Source organism: Rhamphochromis sp. 'chilingali' (assembly GCF_963969265.1).
Source record: "Rhamphochromis sp. 'chilingali' genome assembly, chromosome: 17".
Taxonomy (NCBI): Eukaryota; Metazoa; Chordata; class Actinopteri; order Cichliformes; family Cichlidae; genus Rhamphochromis; species Rhamphochromis sp. 'chilingali'.
Genome location: NC_137944.1, coordinates 8691316 through 8709576, shown reverse-complemented (window position 1 = coordinate 8709576; position 18261 = coordinate 8691316). Strand labels below are relative to the sequence as shown.

General features: G+C 39.1%; 1 protein-coding gene across 3 annotated transcripts in view; it reads left to right on the top strand.

The window, feature by feature from the left end:
• Positions 1 to 18261, top strand: part of trappc9 (trafficking protein particle complex subunit 9) — a 242605-nt gene continuing 224344 nt past the window's right edge. Inside the window, exons 1-9 of one of the 3 annotated variants that reach the window (XM_080863780.1) lie at positions 1 to 81; positions 1468 to 1575; positions 2192 to 2784; positions 6562 to 6707; positions 6883 to 7008; positions 10689 to 10715; positions 11785 to 11906; positions 14932 to 15057; positions 17450 to 17666. In XM_080863780.1, the coding sequence (XP_080719906.1) occupies positions 2204 to 2784; positions 6562 to 6707; positions 6883 to 7008; positions 10689 to 10715; positions 11785 to 11906; positions 14932 to 15057; positions 17450 to 17666 (1345 nt within the window). In that variant the 5' untranslated portion in view covers positions 1 to 81; positions 1468 to 1575; positions 2192 to 2203. The remainder of the gene's footprint in view (positions 82 to 1467; positions 1576 to 2191; positions 2785 to 6561; positions 6708 to 6882; positions 7009 to 10688; positions 10716 to 11784; positions 11907 to 14931; positions 15058 to 17449; positions 17667 to 18261) is intronic. The other 2 variants (XM_080863781.1, XM_080863782.1) reach the window with 2 other exon arrangements.

Sequence of the window (18261 nt, the reverse complement as noted above, 5' to 3'; positions counted from 1 at the left end):
CGGAAGTTTCGCTGTTAATTTGTTGTCGCTAAGTACTGAGCCAAAGAAGGAAGCTCAAACATTTGACAGGTAGCTGCTAAGGTAACGTGAATATTCGTTATTTGAAATGTATTAATGGCACTTCTGTAAAAGAAAATTAATTTGACTGAACTTATATGCGCATTACTCAGTGCTGTTTTTGTATGACCGTTGTAAGCAACACATTCATAGATTAGCTAGCTAAGCTAAGCTAGCTGAAAGCAGTGTGTTGACAGAATGTAGTTAAACGGGAGCCACAAACTTATAGAGACATATTAGCTTATGAAAAGCTCATTAAACCGGGACTTCTGTTTTATCTGATATCTTGTTTTCCTCTCTCTTTTCCTGCTAATTGTATCAGCTGACACATGTTAGCTCCAACTGCTTGGTGTTTGTTTCTATCACAGGTGTTAGCAGGTGTTAATATTGCTTTTGGGCAGAAGTGCATCCTTATTGTCATCGTTTCGTCCTATGGATGAGTCGCTTTACACAGCAGAGACACTAAGCAGGACTTTATCATTTAAACTCAGCAGATTTGTGTTGTTCTCCTAACCCTTGATAAAAAGGCTTTCATGGGAAACTTATTTAAAACCTGTTTACGATCTGCATAGATTTGTGTTACAGTTTAATTAATAAAAGACATCCTTTAGTTTGTCACTTTAACCTCCTAAGACCCGAACTCTTCCACAGCATGCATTTTTAATTTCTCTTTGATATTTGGGCTGATTGGGACCCGATGAATGTAAAAACAAAGAATTACCAGATTTATTTTTTTTTTCCCCTGATTTTTGTTTCTAAGAAAATTGACAGCCACATATGAGGATATTCGTTTAAAATTTCGATGGAACAGTAGCAGTATAATGAGAGGACAATTGAGTATTTTGGTCTAAATAACCCAAAATGTGATGTCCACATATGTGGACGCCAGGTCCTAGGAGGTTAAGAGGCATGGCTTTCTATTTTTTTTTTTTTTTTTTTTTTGTAACTAGATATTTTTACTGTCAGAAATCTAATTACAAAACCAAAACAAAACACCACACACTTTTCTTCAACTGCAGATATATACGTATAGGTTCATAGTGTGTTGGACAAGGACACATTTTTGGAAGTTGCTGTCAAACTATGAAGTGCTTGTTATAAACTCTCTCTGTTTCCATTCATGAAAACAGATACCCACTCCAGATTGTTCTTGACTTGTTTAGATCATCTGAATTTGTTTTTCTTAACCATGGAAATATTTATGTCATCATCTGCAATATAGAAAATTGGCTATTTTATTTATATAGCAAATTTCATTATACATAAACTCAATTTGCTTCACAAAGAAGGTAAAATAAACAAATGGTACTATACACAGACACACACATACACAGCTATTGAGTGCAAGTCTTTGTGAACAGAACAGTTTTGAGTATTTTAAAATGTTTGCACACATGTAATTGATCTCAGGTCAGCAGGCAGCTTGTCCCAAAGAAGAGGACCACAGTAACTGGAGGCTAAAACAACTGAGAGCTTTGTGGACTTTTGAACTTCACAAGTTTATGAAGGATTTTAAAGGTAATTCTATATTGCACTTAAAGCCAATGAATCCTTTAGTTGTCTTTTGGTGTCTTTTAGACTTTTAGTGTTGCTTTGCTGGCTTAGCAACACTGGTTTCTTTTTTTAAGAACTGCTGTGCCAGTTTGTGGTACAAAAAACCTTTTGCTGTATCTTGATAGTTTTATTTTATTTCAGCATGAAGGACAACTGTGAAACATATTCCATTTTACTTGTTCTTCCAAACTTTGTGTCACACCTTGAATAATACACACCTTGTTTCTTGTTGCTGTGTGTGTAGCAACCCTGTCCATGTCTCTCTCAATCTCTCTTTTTTCTTCTTAACATAAAAAGACTTTCAGCAGCAGCTTCTCTCTTCATCACAAGCTGTTTTGTGGCATCTCGGCTCTCTTCTTTCCCTCATCTTCTTTAAAGATGATTAGCGACAAACCCCCTCCCCTCTTTTTTGCTAGCATTTCCCAAATTGCTGTTCAGTATTGTAATATTGGAAATGTGCATTTATTAGTGATAGAACCAGTTAATGTTTCAGTTTGAAACATTAACTGGTTATTGTTGCCACTGTAAATTGAATTAAGATCATCTCTTTTAAATGCGTTTGTTTTTCGGTCTTATGCAGTCACATGTAAAGATGAGCGTCCCAGACTACATGCAGTGTGCTGAGGACCACCAGACAGTACTTGTGGTGGTCCAGCCGGTTGGTATCGTTCCCGAGGATCAGTTCTTCAAGATCTACAAGCGCATTGCCAGCGTGAGCCAGGTGAACATCAGGGACTCCCAGCGCATCCTCATTCGCTACCGCCACCACTACCTGCCTGAAAACAACGAGTGGGGTGACTTCCAGACACACCGCAAAGTGGTGGGCCTCATCTCCATCACGACATGTGCCACGTCCAAGGAGTGGCCCCAGACGGCCGAGCGCTTCCACGGCCAGAAGGAAGTGTACAGCTCCACGCTGTATGACTCGCGGTTACTGGTATTTGGGCTGAGTGGGGAAATTACCGAGCAGCAGCGCACGGACGTGGCCTTCTATCCCAGCTTTGAAGAGTGCTCTGATGTGGAGAAGAGAGTGGAGGACTTTGTGGAGTCCATATATATTGTCCTGGAGTCCAAGCGGCTTGACCGTGCCACAGATAAATCCGGTGACAAGATCCCCCTGCTCTGCGTGCCCTTTGAGAAGAAGGACTTTGTGGGTTTAGACACGGACAGCAGGTGAGTCGTTCTGTCATCGCAGTCACATTATTTTGCAGGTCGGTGGTGTTGTCTGTGTCAGGTTGCTTCTAACATGTCAGCCTCACCTGGTCAGAAATTGTCAAAAATCTGTCTTTTGATTTTTGCTGTGTTCATGTTTGTTTGTTTGTTTACCTTGCTTTATTTGTCTTTCTTCTTTTTTTTTCTTTCATACTGTCCTGTGAGTTTATTATTGGGTGCAAAAAGGTGAGACATTAGACTCATTAGTTAATCCACATCTATCCCATCAGCTTTAGCTTTGCCCAAAAGAGCACTGCTGCTGTTCATTTGATGATGACTCCAAACCAAACTCATCACTCCTGCGCATTGTTCAGTCTATGGACCAACTGGGTGGAAATGGCTTAGTTGACATTATTGGCTTTGAATAACTGAATAATCAGAATTAAAGTAAGAGCACTTTGAATAAATAGTTTTTAAATGCAAGATAGTTCCTTCTTCCACAGGGAAAAGAATGAATCCTGAATGTACGGAAGTACTAATAAGCAGCACAACATTTTTGTTAATTTCACCAGTTACACACAGATTAATTCTACTTTCACAGTTGATTCTAAGAGAAGTTAAATAACCATGTTTCTAAGTATTTTCCCATTTACAAGAAATCCTAATTACTCCCATTATACCTGTCCTCCTGGCTCTGTGTGTAAACAAAATGAAGGACATCCATTCTTTTCTTCTAATGAGTTACTGTTATTGATGACAGACTACCTAATTCAAAGTATGACTTTAGTGCCGAGCAGCAGCGTTGCAGTGCAAGAGTTGTGACACATGAGAAGTTAAATTTAAGCACAAAAGTAACCTAGGTGGTGTTTTTCCTAGGAAATGTTAAAAGTAGAACCATAGATGGTATAAAAAGTGTACATAGCTGTTGTGACATCTCCAGGTGGTTTGCGATCTGTTATTTTGAAGCCTCCAGGTGAGCATTTCCACCAATTCCATCTTGGTTTAAAAAAACTTGAATATTACTAGAAAAGCTGTTTACTTTTTTCCAAAAATCCTTTTTTTGTTTTTGGCTGGAATCAGGGTACTTCACTGATAATGAATTACAGCAGTTATTGTACAGGCAGAACTCTAGACATTACAAGTTACAGCTCTTTGTTTAATGTGTTTAAGCCCAAAGTCTGGAGAGTAGCTAGTTCAAGTTCATTGATAATGTTGAAACACAGGCATAGGTTGATTTAATACGTTTTACAATTATAATGTCTCAAGCCCAAAATATAAATATATCTAATGCAGTCCAGTTGCTCATACAAACTTCTGATGGTGAACACTGATGTTAGTAAAACAATTTATTTGTCAGTGAGATCATTTTTTGTTTTTAGGCTTTGCAAAAACCATTCTTATTTAACAATCAGGCATCTTCATACTTGCAAATGGGATGGCCAAAGCATTAAAAACAAACGGGGTTCAAACTATTGAAGTCTGAATTCATGGGTCATGGATTGCACTAGACTGTACAAGTTTAACCAACAGGGTAGCCACAGTGTTTATGCATCCATGAAATTCATAGATATAAAATCAATAATGAATGAAAGTAAATGAGGAAAAAAAAGTCCTTGTTGTGTCAGCGTAATGAAACATAGACGAGACTTTATTTACAAGACCTGTGTAGTTTGATCCTAATTACAGTGAAAATGGCAAAACCTTTTTAACAAAAGATCCAATTAAAACCTATCAAATTTAAGAGTATTAAAATTCATAATGGGAAACTTTATTTCAATTGTACTTTGACACATCCTTCAATTATGTTGCTGATTTTGGCCTCATTAAATATATTGTTATTTTATATAATTTTAAAAAGTAATGGTAATATACAGTAGTATTAGTAAGTATAACTGATGATCAGATTTAGTTGATAAGCAAATACTGGAACATGTTTGGAACATACAGGAACATGGCAAGCGTGTCGCACTGAACCGATACTAAACTCAAATCTGCTTGTGATCCACAAATAGATCTGCCTGTTCTTTCTCTCAGGATGTCTGTGCCACAAACTCCCTTTTATTGCTTCTGGGAGGGTATGTCAGACACAGCAAGGAGCTGAGAAAATAAACTAGAAACATGGAGGATTCTTTTTTCTTTTTCTTTTTTGTCAGTTTGGTAAAATTTGTCAACATAACCCGACTGATGGGATTTTGGTGCATTTGCTTACTGAGATTTGGAATGTTTACATGTGTGTGAGTGAACTGCCTTCACAAAAGTGCTGTTTTTATTGTAATACCTCTTGTAGACATCTGAAACCTATGCCGTGCAAAGATGAAAAAAAAACAACAACAAGAAAGAACTTCATATTATAATGATTACAAAGGCGAAAACTAACAAAAACTAAACTAATATGAAACATTATCAATCCAAAAATCTAAACTGAAACAGGCAAACCCACCTTGCAAACTAACTGAATAGAAGGCAAAAACTCAAATTTAATATATAAGTAAAAACAAATGCAAAACATTAAAAAGTCTATTTCTTTATTGGTATTTAATGCTTGTACTTTTGGGGTTTTATAAATGCATTTTTAGATGGTAAACACCAGGGTAGTAATTTTATGTTAATATTGTACATTTGCGTGTGAGTGTGTATGTGTGAAAACCATTAGCTGAATATTGGTTACGGCTGATATCAGCAGTATTGACCTGTGTCCCTGTATCTGCAAATACTATGATATTTATGACATTTTATCACTGATTTTTAACTATTGTTTACGTCATAAGTGATAATATATATTATAAACAAGATTTCTTTGTTTCCCAGGCTTAAAATCTGAAATAAATGGATACAAAATATAATGCAAAATATAAAAAAAAATGTACCAAATAGTTATTTTAAAAAAAGGTGCTTTTAATACTGAAACATGAAGACACTGATGAAGGAGGAGCTGATAGTTTGGTCTCCTAAGCATTACATGTCATTGCTGCTGAAGTTCATCCCAGCTTTAGAGAGCATTTGGGAATAAGAAGGTGCTGTTTTGTGATCTGTCTGGCTGAATGGCACAGATCAGATCTCATCTCTTTATTCATGAGATCATGTGCTACATTCCAGCCTGGCACAGCAGCTCCTAAGACACGAATCAGATGAAAGTTTCCATAACTGCAGATCTAGTTTGATATGTTTTTTTTAATTTTTTTTTTTTATTACTAAGCAGTCTAGTTTCCTACCAGAAATAATTATCAGAGAGAAAACTGTTCACAAGCAGCCTGCTGAGCATTTGTATGAATATTTAAACTGCCCAAATGTGTGACACAGTTCTCCCAGAATAGCTGTTCCTGTAGATTTTTATATCCCTGCTTCTAGATGACACTCCTAAGAGAATTCTGCCCATGAATTCACTTCACCTGCTGATCCCTCATATTGTTTTCATACGACCTCCTGTTTTTCAGACGTCTCAAATGTCTTGCACAAGGCAGCTAAGTTCCCTGTGTGTCCTGGTAAAGTTGTTACCTCCTGTGTGTTCTTGTGCAAGGCTAAAGGCCAAGGGGTGGTAGGACAGCTCATACTCTGTCCTTGTCTTGTTGCTCTTTTGTTTTTGCTCTCCCTCCTAATATATCCTCATTGTAGAAGACTCCCCACCCCCTGCTGACATAGGAAATTACAACAGCATAAGTCAGAGTTGTTTTTTGTATTCAAACAAATCAATTGCCAAAAATCGAAACATTTATTCTAGATTGAATTGACACACTTGATCCACCCTGCTGTTGTCTGAAGAAGTTTTTTTCCTTCCTCTTTCTACTCGTTTCCCCTCAGGCATTATAAGAAACGATGTCAGGGACGGATGAGGAAGCACGTTGGGGACTTGTGTCTCCAGGCAGGCATGCTGCAGGACGCGCTGGTCCACTACCACATGGCTGTGGAGCTGCTCAGGGGAGTTAATGACTTCCTCTGGCTAGGTGGTAAGTTTGGGAGGAAGCAGACTTAATACTGCAGTTGTTGACGAGAGTAAATACTATAGCCTTTGCTCGCCTTACATGCAGATCTCAAAACTTTGAAGCAAATGATCATTAGTGCAAGCTGATCTGAGTGGTAGAGTGCTGTGTTTTTTTTTTTTTGTTTTTTTTTTGTCTGCAGCTGCACTGGAGGGTTTATGCTCAGCCTCTGTCATATTCCACTACCCTGGAGGCACAGCGGGGAAGATGATGGGGCGCAAACAGAGTATCTCCCAGCCACTAGATGCAGGGAAACGCCACAGAGCAGGTGAGCACATCGCTCTGTAACCGTGCTGTCAAGCGCTGGCCTTGATGACTGTTTTCTATGTGTGAGTTGTAACTGAGTGAGAATATCTCTACTGATCAGCAGCGCAAACACTGCTAAGCTTTGCTTGCTCAAGAAAGCGGCTTACTTTGTGTGCAGAGTACCTCCTGAAACCTCCAAAGCTTTTCTCACCTAACCTGATGACTGCTAATTTACAGTTAACATCATTTATTCTGCCTGCCCTGTTATTAACTTGCTTTTAACTTGCTCTAATTTTAACACAGCTTTGTGTATACCTTAAGTTAACTGAATCTGTAGACCGTCTGCTAAACACAAAGACTATTAAAACGCATTTGTCTGAATGAATCTGAGGATTTGTGGATTTAGGATTGGAATATGATTTATTTTTTTCCCCCCCTAACAATTAATTTTCAGATAGTTTTAAGTATTTATAAACTACATAAGGCTGTACAACAACAACATTAAACGAATGATCAAATTAAAATAACTAAAAAAGGGAATTTCAGTGACAGTAAAAATGTAACAGCAAACAAATTAAAGCTAAATGTTCAGTAAAAAGGAATTCAGCTATGCACTAGGGCTGCACAGTTTTATTGAATTTGAATCTTGAACACGATTTTAGCTCTTAACAATTAAATAATTGTGATTGAGTACTACTAAAAATGTATGCTCCGCAAACAGAACGTAAAGCAAAATGGAATCGGAGAGCTCCCTAAATGAGCGTCTGAGTATTTGCCTGCCTGTTCCCTGCACTGTGCAGCTAGAAGTTTCCTGATTGTTGACTGGATGAGTAACACTGAATTAAAGACAAATGCACAAGAAAGTTCAAATATCTGGCACAGCACAAGGCAAAGAGCTTGTCCTGCGAAGCAGAATATCATCTATTTGGCAATACTTTGTATTATTTAGTTCAAGTGATGTTAATCAAGAAGTATCTTAGTGTTTGTGCCACAACTAACTTACTCAAACACCTGAAAACACTTTACAAACTGCATGAAACCATTTCCAGAAACAGAGAGGGGTCTCATGTCGCTATGAGTTTTAGTCCCGTTCCTCTGAAAATATGTCTTTTAAATAAAAGGAATGTAATGCAATGTAAATGGCCTGTATTTGTATAGTGCTTTACTAGTCCCTAAGGACCCCAAAGTGCTTTACACATCCAGTCATTCACACATTCACACACTGGTGATGGCAGCTACATTGTAGCCACAGCCACCCTGGGGCGCACTGACAGAGGCGAGGCTGCCGGACACTGGCGCCACCGGGCCCTCTGACCACCACCAGTAGGTGAAGTGTCTTGCCTAAGGACACAATGACCAAGACTGTCTGAGCCGGGGCTCGAACCGGCAACCTTCCGATTACAAGGCGAACTCCCAACTCTTGAGCCACGATCGCCCGTAAGAATGAAAGTCGTACCCCGCGCTGATTTAATTTTGTGTTAAGTTTGGTGATGATTTTTTTTGTATGTATTTTTTTGTTGATAAGGTGGAATACATTTATTTTGACGCAAATAATTTCACACTACATTGGCGTTAATATGTTTTGTTTTTTGGCAATAAAATGATTGATTAATCCTGAGAAATCATCAAAATGTCAATGTTGTAAGTAATCATGATTATCATTTTGAGCATAAGCGTGCGGCCCTGATATGTACAGTATGGCCCAGAATTATTCTAGGTTTTGTACTACTTACCGTAATTGTCGGGCTATAAGCCGCTACTTTTTGCACAAGCTTTGAACCCTGCGGCTTTTAGTCAGGTGCGGCTTTTCTATAGATTGTCCATGATTTTTGTCACATCGTAAGACGATTTGTTTTGTTTGTTCCGCTGTTGTACGGCACTACGTTGCCTGGCGGAAGGATCGGGGTTCAAGAGTGGTATGTTGGTCACATGTCCATCCGCCAGGCAACATAGTGCCGTACAAGTAGCGCGAAAAACAAACTTCAAAGTAGCGCTACGCGTTCAGCGGGAGTCGTGGATGACGAGCGGCGATAAACTTGCGAAAAGCAAGTTGTGCTCAACTCCACCGGTGGATTCTGACAGCGTGGAAAAGTGTGAAAACATCCACGATCACCAACGGATTTCGAAGGGCTGGACTGCTGCATGATGAAGAGGAGGACACCGCCACGGCCCTTCAGAGGGTGTTCGACTCCGACACTGACAATGACAATGAGGATTTCTTTGGTTTTGAAAGTGACGACGAAGGAAAGAAGCTGAGAGTGGATGACGAAGCCATCCTGATCCTGTTCGTATCCGACACTGGAGAAGAGGACTTTGGTGGTTTTAGAGCGCAGGAAGATGGTGGTGAATGACTGACTTTTCTTCTTGTTAAAGCCGTGTCACTGCACCTGAGCCTAAAAGGTAGTCCGAATCTATTTTTCTGGTGTGCTGTAGGTTATTGTTATGTACTACATTTGTTACTCATTTATGAAGCACAGCACATGTGCAAATATGTACCCATAACTTGTTTTTCAAAATATTAATAAAAGGGGTGTGTCTCCAAACAGCCATCTCTTTCCTGACAATTCCCTTTGTGCATATTCTCTTACATATGATGAGTCAACATTGAAACACCTGCGGCTTTTGGTCAGGTGCGGCTAATGTATGTACAAAACAGGATTTTCCCCTGATTTTAGCTTGTGCGGCTAATATTCAGGTGCGCTTTGTAGTCCGGGAAATACGGTAAATATTTTGTTTTCCGAATTTGTCAAAAGTAGAGTTCTTCTTTTCAGTTTTATTCAGATATATTTCTTCATTTTTTGAAGATGATCAGTTTGGGTTTATTGGTTGCATTAATAATAAGTTGAAGTTTGTTTTATTTTTATAGCACATTTCATTACAGCAGCAGCGTTGACCAAAGTTCTGTACAGAACTACAAAATAACTAGTACCAAATAACTTATAATATTAGCATCAAATAACTCTCACACTGTATTAAAAGCCAGTGAATACAGTTTGTTTGTTAAACAAACAGTTTGTTTATTGTGATGAGGAGAATGAAATGAAATGAGATTTTGAGCAGGTGTTGCGCTTCAAATGCAGCACTTTATGAAGGCATTATACTGCCTCCCTCCCTCAGTTACTTTTGCACCAGTGCCTCCTCATGTTTGCAGATTTTACACATTTGGCCTAATTCACAAAGAGTAAAATATACTATTTGTTTATTACTTTTAAGTTGTGTAAGTACACAACTTTTTTAGTACCGTTGCACATGCTCTGTTTCGCACATGGTTTTAATGAAATTTAATCAACCTCCATATAGTTACAACCACTTTGTATTACATATTATAAGTACTACTATGCATAAAATGTAACATGTATGGCGCTCTTATGTAGTTTAATATAGAGTTAAAATACTACTATAGTGTGTGTATAGCGGTGTAGTATATCAATGAGCCAGAGTGGCAGCAGCTGCAGCAGTGTAAATGTTTGGAAGCTTAACACAAAGCTTTATTCACCACACCTTATTGAGCTCAAAATTGCTTGTCATCACTTAATAGGATGTTGATTGGCCGATGAATGAGCAGTGTCAATAATACAGCTACATGCTCAGTGTTTCATGGCAAACCAGCAGCAGCCATTTTTGCAAATTGTTGGGACTAACACTGCTAACATTGCTCCCTGCATCATGGAGTGAATCTGCATTCTCTCTCTCTGTCTGTAGGGGCTCAGGAGGTTCTCATTGATCCAGGTATGGAATGTATAACCAACTTAGCTCTTCTGGACAACAATTTGCCTGCTTGCTTGTGATCACACGTGCCCTCGTTTGCATCTGTTTTTATATCACTCTTCATCCTTCACGGTCACCACCTTGATTTATATAGTTTGTTTCACAAATCACCCGATGTACTTCTCCCTCCTGTGACAGATGTTCTCCTCTGTTGGTTTGGTTTCACCATTTTTTTTTTTTTTTCTCCTCACAGCCTCACTTTCAGTCACCAGATCTTTAAATGACCTCTCTCAGTTGCTTCCATTCCTTATTTATTGACCCATTAATAATACCAGCATACATCTTACTCTTGATTATGAAAGAAAAATAATTGAAACCTATCAAAATGATTTAAAGAAATTGCTTACTAGAATATTTCTCTTTGAAGACTGTTGTTGCTCCAGCGGGGGGCAGTCAAACACCAGTCGTGCAGACTTCCTGCTTATTAAACGCTCACTGTTGCTGAATCTGTCACTATATTAGCAAATATTTTCTTTTATATTTTGTGTATATTTGTATCTTCGCTAACTAAAAAATTACACAGTGTGTTGCACTGTACAATCATTGCCCCTTCATGATGCAAATATCATTTGGTCAGCATCACATCGTATACATTGTGACAGCATCACAGTCACACACACAGGTCAGTGTGTATTCTAATCAGATTTGGCTTAGAGAGGCCGTCTGCACTTTCATTTAAAGACTAACAGGTAAGTTTACCTGTGGCTGTGTTTATATCTTATTGTTAATTTTACCCCTTCATGTTTTAGTTCTTTTAAATCGGAAAAATGGGATAAATACATTTGGTTCATCACCCTGTGGGTTTTCAACAATATTTCAATCCATTACTGTAACGTGGTCTGTGTTATGTGATATATTTGAAAGTATTTGTGTTGACGGGGTGTCCAGTACTGTTCCTTCAAAGAGTTTTCTCTTCTTCCTTTGTTCACTCTGTTTCTCCTTCCTTTCCTTTAGTAGCAGACCAGAGTGATGCGCCGTCTTCTCTGTTTCTTTCCTGTACCAATCTTATGCTGTCCTGTTTTGACTGTAGGAGCCCTCACAACCAACGGCATTAGTGCGGACACCAGCACTGAGATTGGACGAGCAAAGAACTGCCTGAGTCCTGAGGACATTATCGAGAAGTACAAAGAGGCCATCTCCTACTATGGAAAGGTACTGCCCGAAGTGTACACGGCTGTTAAACCAGGTCCCAACCAGTGTGGTTGTTGTTGGGTTGGCTTGAGGATAATAATTATTTTGCTTGATTTTTAGTTGGATCTTAAACATGAACTATTTTAAAATTGCTGTACAGATGATTACAGTAAAGCTTAATTGTCATTCAAAATTTCCCAATGAATTCCTTAACAATATATTCAAACACTAACAGGCAGGCCATACATTTTCAATAAGAGTCTTCAGGGGACTAAACAAGGACAAGATGAGCTTCTTTCTAGCTGCTCCGTTTTTTTTTGTTTTTTTTTGTAAGCAGTTGCCACAGCTGATGGATCTGCAAATTTTTGTTTGGCACTGATCTTTATGCTGGACGCTCTTATTGATGCAACCCTCACAGGAATTTGTGTCTCCTTCTGCTCTCAGACCAGAGCACAGAAGCCCTGTGACAGTGATTAGTCCCATGCAAATCAGCATTTCTGTGATCTCTGCCTTTCTGTTGGATACTTCCGGAGGCTTCATGCCATTGATTCTGAAAGTCTGGAGAACATTTTGGGCCACATGTTGTTTCCCAGCATGGAGGACGATGAGATTGACAGCACACATGGCGGCTTTTAGTGAGGAACGTAGAGGAACAGTTAATATATGACAGCCTATATTTAGTAACATAAGGTCAGTGTCATGCAACCAGGCACTTTTCCATCAATAGCTCATATAATCCTGTGATTTTCCACTGTACTTTTACAGTACTGCTAAGAATGATGTAATATTAGATTGTTGATATGTGGTTTTAACATCTTAAACTTGATGAACCCTACAGAAATGCCTACAGAATAGAGGAAAATTAGATTCCTAGCAGAGAGCCACAAATGCAGTAGGGAGGTCCTAAAGAGAGATTTTTAGCTATTGAAACAGCAAGACAAAGTACTAATGGCAGCCTTGTTCTTTAGATCAAAACACCCTCTGCAGATTAAGAGCATTTATTCTCCTTTAATTGTACATGATAAGCAGCAGGTCCTGCCTGGGGCTGCACTTGTTCTCCAAAGGTGCTTTAGTTTATCTTTATTGAGGCTGTTCTCTTGATATTAGACTTGGTAAAAATGAGATGAGTGACCATCTAGAGGTTTGTGCTAAGAAGCAGCGTTGGACACTTGGCAAGATAACCTCGTGTTTTATCCTGTGGTTTCACTGTATCAAACTACTTCGTCATGGTGCATTGTCATATGAGGATGAGTAAGGGGTCAGTGCATGCAAAACCACCACCTACTGCCTGAACTAAAACTTTTGTCTCCCCTCTGTTTTTTTTTCTTGCTGACTGCAGACATTTCTAAAGTTATTTCTTTGTTCTAGAGTTATAAAGCAACGTAATCCTAAAACAGAGAGCACTAAAGCCTTGTGCATGTTGATTTTATATGAAATTTGCAAGTCAGCCTGCAACTGCTTTGAATTCTGTTGTTTATCTGTTGTGTACTCTCTCTCAGCCAGTTTTAATGCCATCAGGCCTGCAGTGGAAAGAATAGGGCAAAAACTCTCTTACGTGCTGAAAGAATACATCTAACAGCTCGCTCATTTAATTAGTTATTATAGCAGGAGCTCCCAGTGCTGTAATGATTGGTTATTTACACTGATAAGTCCATTAGATTATGTGGTCAGCATATTTTTGCCAGATTTCCCTCCTGGTTTTATAGTTACTAGTATTTACATTAACTGATGCAGTTAATACTACAGCTACATACAGCGCTTTCCTGACAGTGCTGCTTGGCTGTAGTAGCTGTCATGTTGATGGTGTATATTACGAGTTTAACCTCATATTTTTCCTATCCTGTAGTTCTGTTATTGTTTGTGAAATGATCTGCTCTGTTGCCAGTAGACCAGTGCTTGTTTGTGATTGGTTACATGCTGCAAAACCTCAGTCTTAATTATGTGGTTAACCCTGGTTTAACTTACAGAGTTGATAAGCACCTTCTTGTGAATAGTGGTTAAGTGAAGGGTAATTGAAGCCAGATTAAAAAAGATATGCTGAGTATCCCGATCTTGCTTCATAGTACAAGCCGCAGAGCTCCAGGTTAATGGGTTGTGTTTTTGACTTGAATAGGGAATCAGATTAGAGAAAATAAAGGGTATTTTTAAATACAGCCATTCAGTCTTTAGACTAATGCTCACACAAAACCAAAAGCGCTGGTAAGCAGAAACGTAAGCGTCGTAAGCTGTGTAGTAATATTTATTGATTTCAGCAGGGGGCAGTATTTTATTTTGTTTGAGTTGTTAAGGACTTGTGCATGCTGACAGCAGCTGTTTGTTATTATTGCTATACTGAAGCTGCATGGGGGCAAGCATGGGGGCATGTGTAGATAGTAGGACTAGAAGCTTATTAGTCAGCAATAATGCACTCCTGCACACAGAAAAGTTATTGTACAGGTTCCATTTATAGCACAATGTACTTGGACCCTGTACAAAGTCACCAAGAATACTATTAAAGTATCTTTAATGCTTAGGGGAAGCCGAATAGGCTCATTATGCTTCCAAACTATTCAGAAGCAATCCTGCTCTTTATCTTCATTATTATAATTGCCTCTTTGCACTGACCTTCTTTCAGCCCTTTTACCTGTAACTAGTTCATTCAGAATTAAATTACATCTCAACACAGAGCCATTCAGATATTAATTGAATTTTAATAAGGAGACAATGAGGGTGGAAGTGGAAGGAAGTTGAGGGACGGTGAGGTTTGAGAAGAGAAGAAAAGAGGGGAAAAAGGGGGCAAACCAGCAGCAACTGCTCAGCTTTTTCAGCAGAAACTGAGTAATGGTTGGGAATTCCTGAACGTAGAACAATAGGAGATCCGAGTTATCACACTGCTCCATCTTCCCACATCCGCGTTGACTGATGAATACGGTCATATGTTAATGAGAGAACATTCTCCCTGATTATGTGGTGGATTGTAAAACTCAAGGCGACTCTGATCGACTGTTCATTATTCATTAACACCGAGCCTCCTCCTGCCCCTTGCTCCTCCTCTTATCTTTCGCAGTACAAGAACGCAGGTGTCATCGAGCTGGAGGCCTGTGTGAAAGCAGTCAGGGTGCTGGCTATTCAGAAGAGGGCCAGAGAGGCTTCCGATTTCCTGCAGAATGCCGTTTACATCAACCTGGGACAGGTACGCCATCTGACCGGGAAATAAAAGCTTTCCCAGCCGCACGGGATGATTAATATGTCCACTGGCTCTGTGGTGGACAGTTAAATCACAGGACCTTTAGCAAAAAGACACTCTAAAATGGGCCTTGCTTGCACCATATTGTGCCCTCGGAGTATGTTTTTTTTGGTCTTAGCTCTTTATCATTAGATTAATACATTTATTTTTGTTTTTTGGGGTTTTTTGGGGTTTTTTTTTTTTTTTTGCATTTGTCATTGAAATTTTCCTCCTGTGTCATTGTTATTATTGTTCAGTGTGATGAAAGTGTTCTTAACAATTTTTATTTAGCATCAAACTTCCAAAACCATTTAATGGAACAACTTTTTAAATGACGTGATTTTCTTTTCATTTGGTTGATGTTGGAAAGACATGTTAAAGTCACAGTGTGTAAAATCTCACCACTAGATGTCAGTAGATTGCAGTCAAATTTATCTAGTGTTCATATCCCTCCCATTTCTAGAGCACAATCCTAGCTATGGTGGCCCCTGTAGGACAATCACATTTTGGTCAGTCAGGAGGGATTAAAAATGTCAAATTTAGATGGCTCACATCTGTTATGAATTACAGCTGGCGTATTTGTGTATAGAAACGTTTTTATTCACAAAAATCTCCAAAAGTGGATTCTGTTCATCTGACGTAGCGTTTTGTGGGAGAAATCTTTTGGCACTTATCCAAGTGACTTCTTCAGTCTCAGCTGACTGCAGGTTTCCCCAATCTTATAAACAGGTTGTTGATCAATGGTCATGAGAATTTGTATAATTAAGATTAAGGAACTGATCTCCCAGCCCACTGTTCCTTCAGTGGGCTGGTTTCAGTCATTATGCAAATGTACTGTTTCTAAGGTTGGGGAAACCTGCAGTCAGCTGAGACTGAAGAAGTCACTTGGATGAGTGACGAAACGTTTCCCCCACAAACCGCTACGTCCAGATGAACAGAATCAACTTTTGGAGATTTACTTTCCTGGATGATTGAGAATGCATCAAGATATTCACAAAAATGTTTTAACATGTTAAAAAAAATCTCAACACTAAGTGGTAAATCTTGAATAAAAAACCTGATATCTGTCAATTAAATAATAAATTTTTACCCCAGACTCGCTTCAAAAACTGCAGCACAGTTCTTCCATAGTGAGTGTAGGCTGTCAGTCACCTGTCGGTATGCTGGGTGTTCACGTCTATTTAATCTAGAGGAGGGTGTAAAACTGAAAGGAGTGATAGGAGTCGAGGAGTCAGTGAAGCTTACTTCCGTCTGGAAGTGATACTGAGTTGTTGAGGATAACCTGAACTCTTCTGTGGTTAAGCACTGCTGCCTTTGCAGCCATTAGCTGGTGTTAGTAAACTTTCTTTGAAGTGGATCTAAAATTGCTTGACTTGGATGCTTGGCAAATAAACAATGTGATGACTATAGTCAATGTGTTGATCATTTTTAGGACGCTTGCACCGTAACGTTAGCTGTCAAAATGTTATCTTATAGCCAGCTGCTGCTGTTTAGCCGCTTGTTGTCAGCTTTCTACAGACAGAACGATTTCATGAGTAGTTTCTTGACAATACGTAATTGTGACAATATCAGGAATAAATAGGGATCTTATATGCATGTTTTTGTCAGATAGATGACCTCAGATCAGGAGATGAGGCTCGAGGTAAAGAGGAAGAGCCAGAACTAAGGAAATGATGAGAAAGAGCTGACGAAAATATACGGGTAACAAATAGTGTAAAAGAGCTGATTATGAGCTTTAAATTAAGTAACTTATAAGACAACAGACACTATGCCCGTTTATTAATAAATGAAACCATGACATCATTAATCTTAAAAAACATCTGTATAGCTGCAGGACTCTCTAGATCCAATACAAACATAGATCTAAGAGCAGTGTCATTGAGATAGTAAGTTCATGCTGTAAACAATTTGTAACCAAATTTAGTAACCTCCCCCCCCCCCCCCCCCCCCCCCCCCCCTTTTTTTTTTTTTTTCTTTCCAATGAGCTGGGCAGACAGCATTTCACTTTTAACTAAATCTCAGTGTTTTAATGTCAGGCAAAGTCGTCTTTTCATCATCTTTCATCAATGGGTTTGGAATATTAATGCTGCCCTCTTGGTACATTAGAAGACACTGATAAAAAGATGCCCCAACAGAAATCTGTGTTTGATAAATTATATATCTACCTGACCTGTGATTGGCTTACAAAGTGGCCGTGATGTCACAAGAACACTTTTAAACAAGGTGATCTCACCATAATTTACCTCCCTCGTGCCTCTGAATATCAAAGCATGCATATGTATTGATTGATAAGATGAGGTGATTTTAAAAAGTGAATTTTCCAGTGCAGGAAGGCATAATGGTGTTTCTCTCTCCACAGCTGTCGGAGGAAGAGAAGATCCAGCGCTACAGTATCCTGTCTGAGCTCTATGAATTGATTGGATTCCATCGAAAATCAGCTTTTTTCAAGCGTGTCGCTGCCATGCAGTGTGTAGCTCCCACCATCCCAGAGCCTGGCTGGAGGGCCTGCTACAAGCTGCTGTTGGAGACGTTACCTGGGTACAGCCTGTCACTCGATCCTAAAGACTTCAGCAAAGGTAGGCTTGGTCACATGGTGGCTGAATAATATGTGGGCATAACAATTCACATTGTTTGTTTCAAGAACAAACAAACAAAAACCTACGGGCCATTCTTGTCCAGCCTCCAAACATATCTCTAACTACTTACCTCATATTATGGATGCAGCTATTTTTAATTATTCATCTTGCTACTGAAAAAAAGAAAATGGTAAACAATAACAGTAATGAGAGTGAGACTTAAGGTGTTTTTATGCTTACTTGCTGGGTGTCCTGCACTGATTTTGACATTGCGTCATGTGGCATGTGACACAGTAATTCCACAGCACCCCTCGATTGTAACCCGAAAGCTCATTTATTCACTCCCTGCAATAACGCATTTACTGTGGTGCTAAATTCAGTCCAGCTCTATTCTGTTTCATAAAAATAGCAGTTTTACTGTGGAGGCTCTAAACATGCGGAGGGAGGACTCACTGAAGAGTTACATGATGGAGCCAGTGCTCTGACACTGTGCTCACAGCCATCCACCTTTGCCAATTATGCACTCATTCTGATAAACTCTTCCCCTCTCATTACAAATAAATTAACACTCCTAACAGCACTGTCATGACCACAT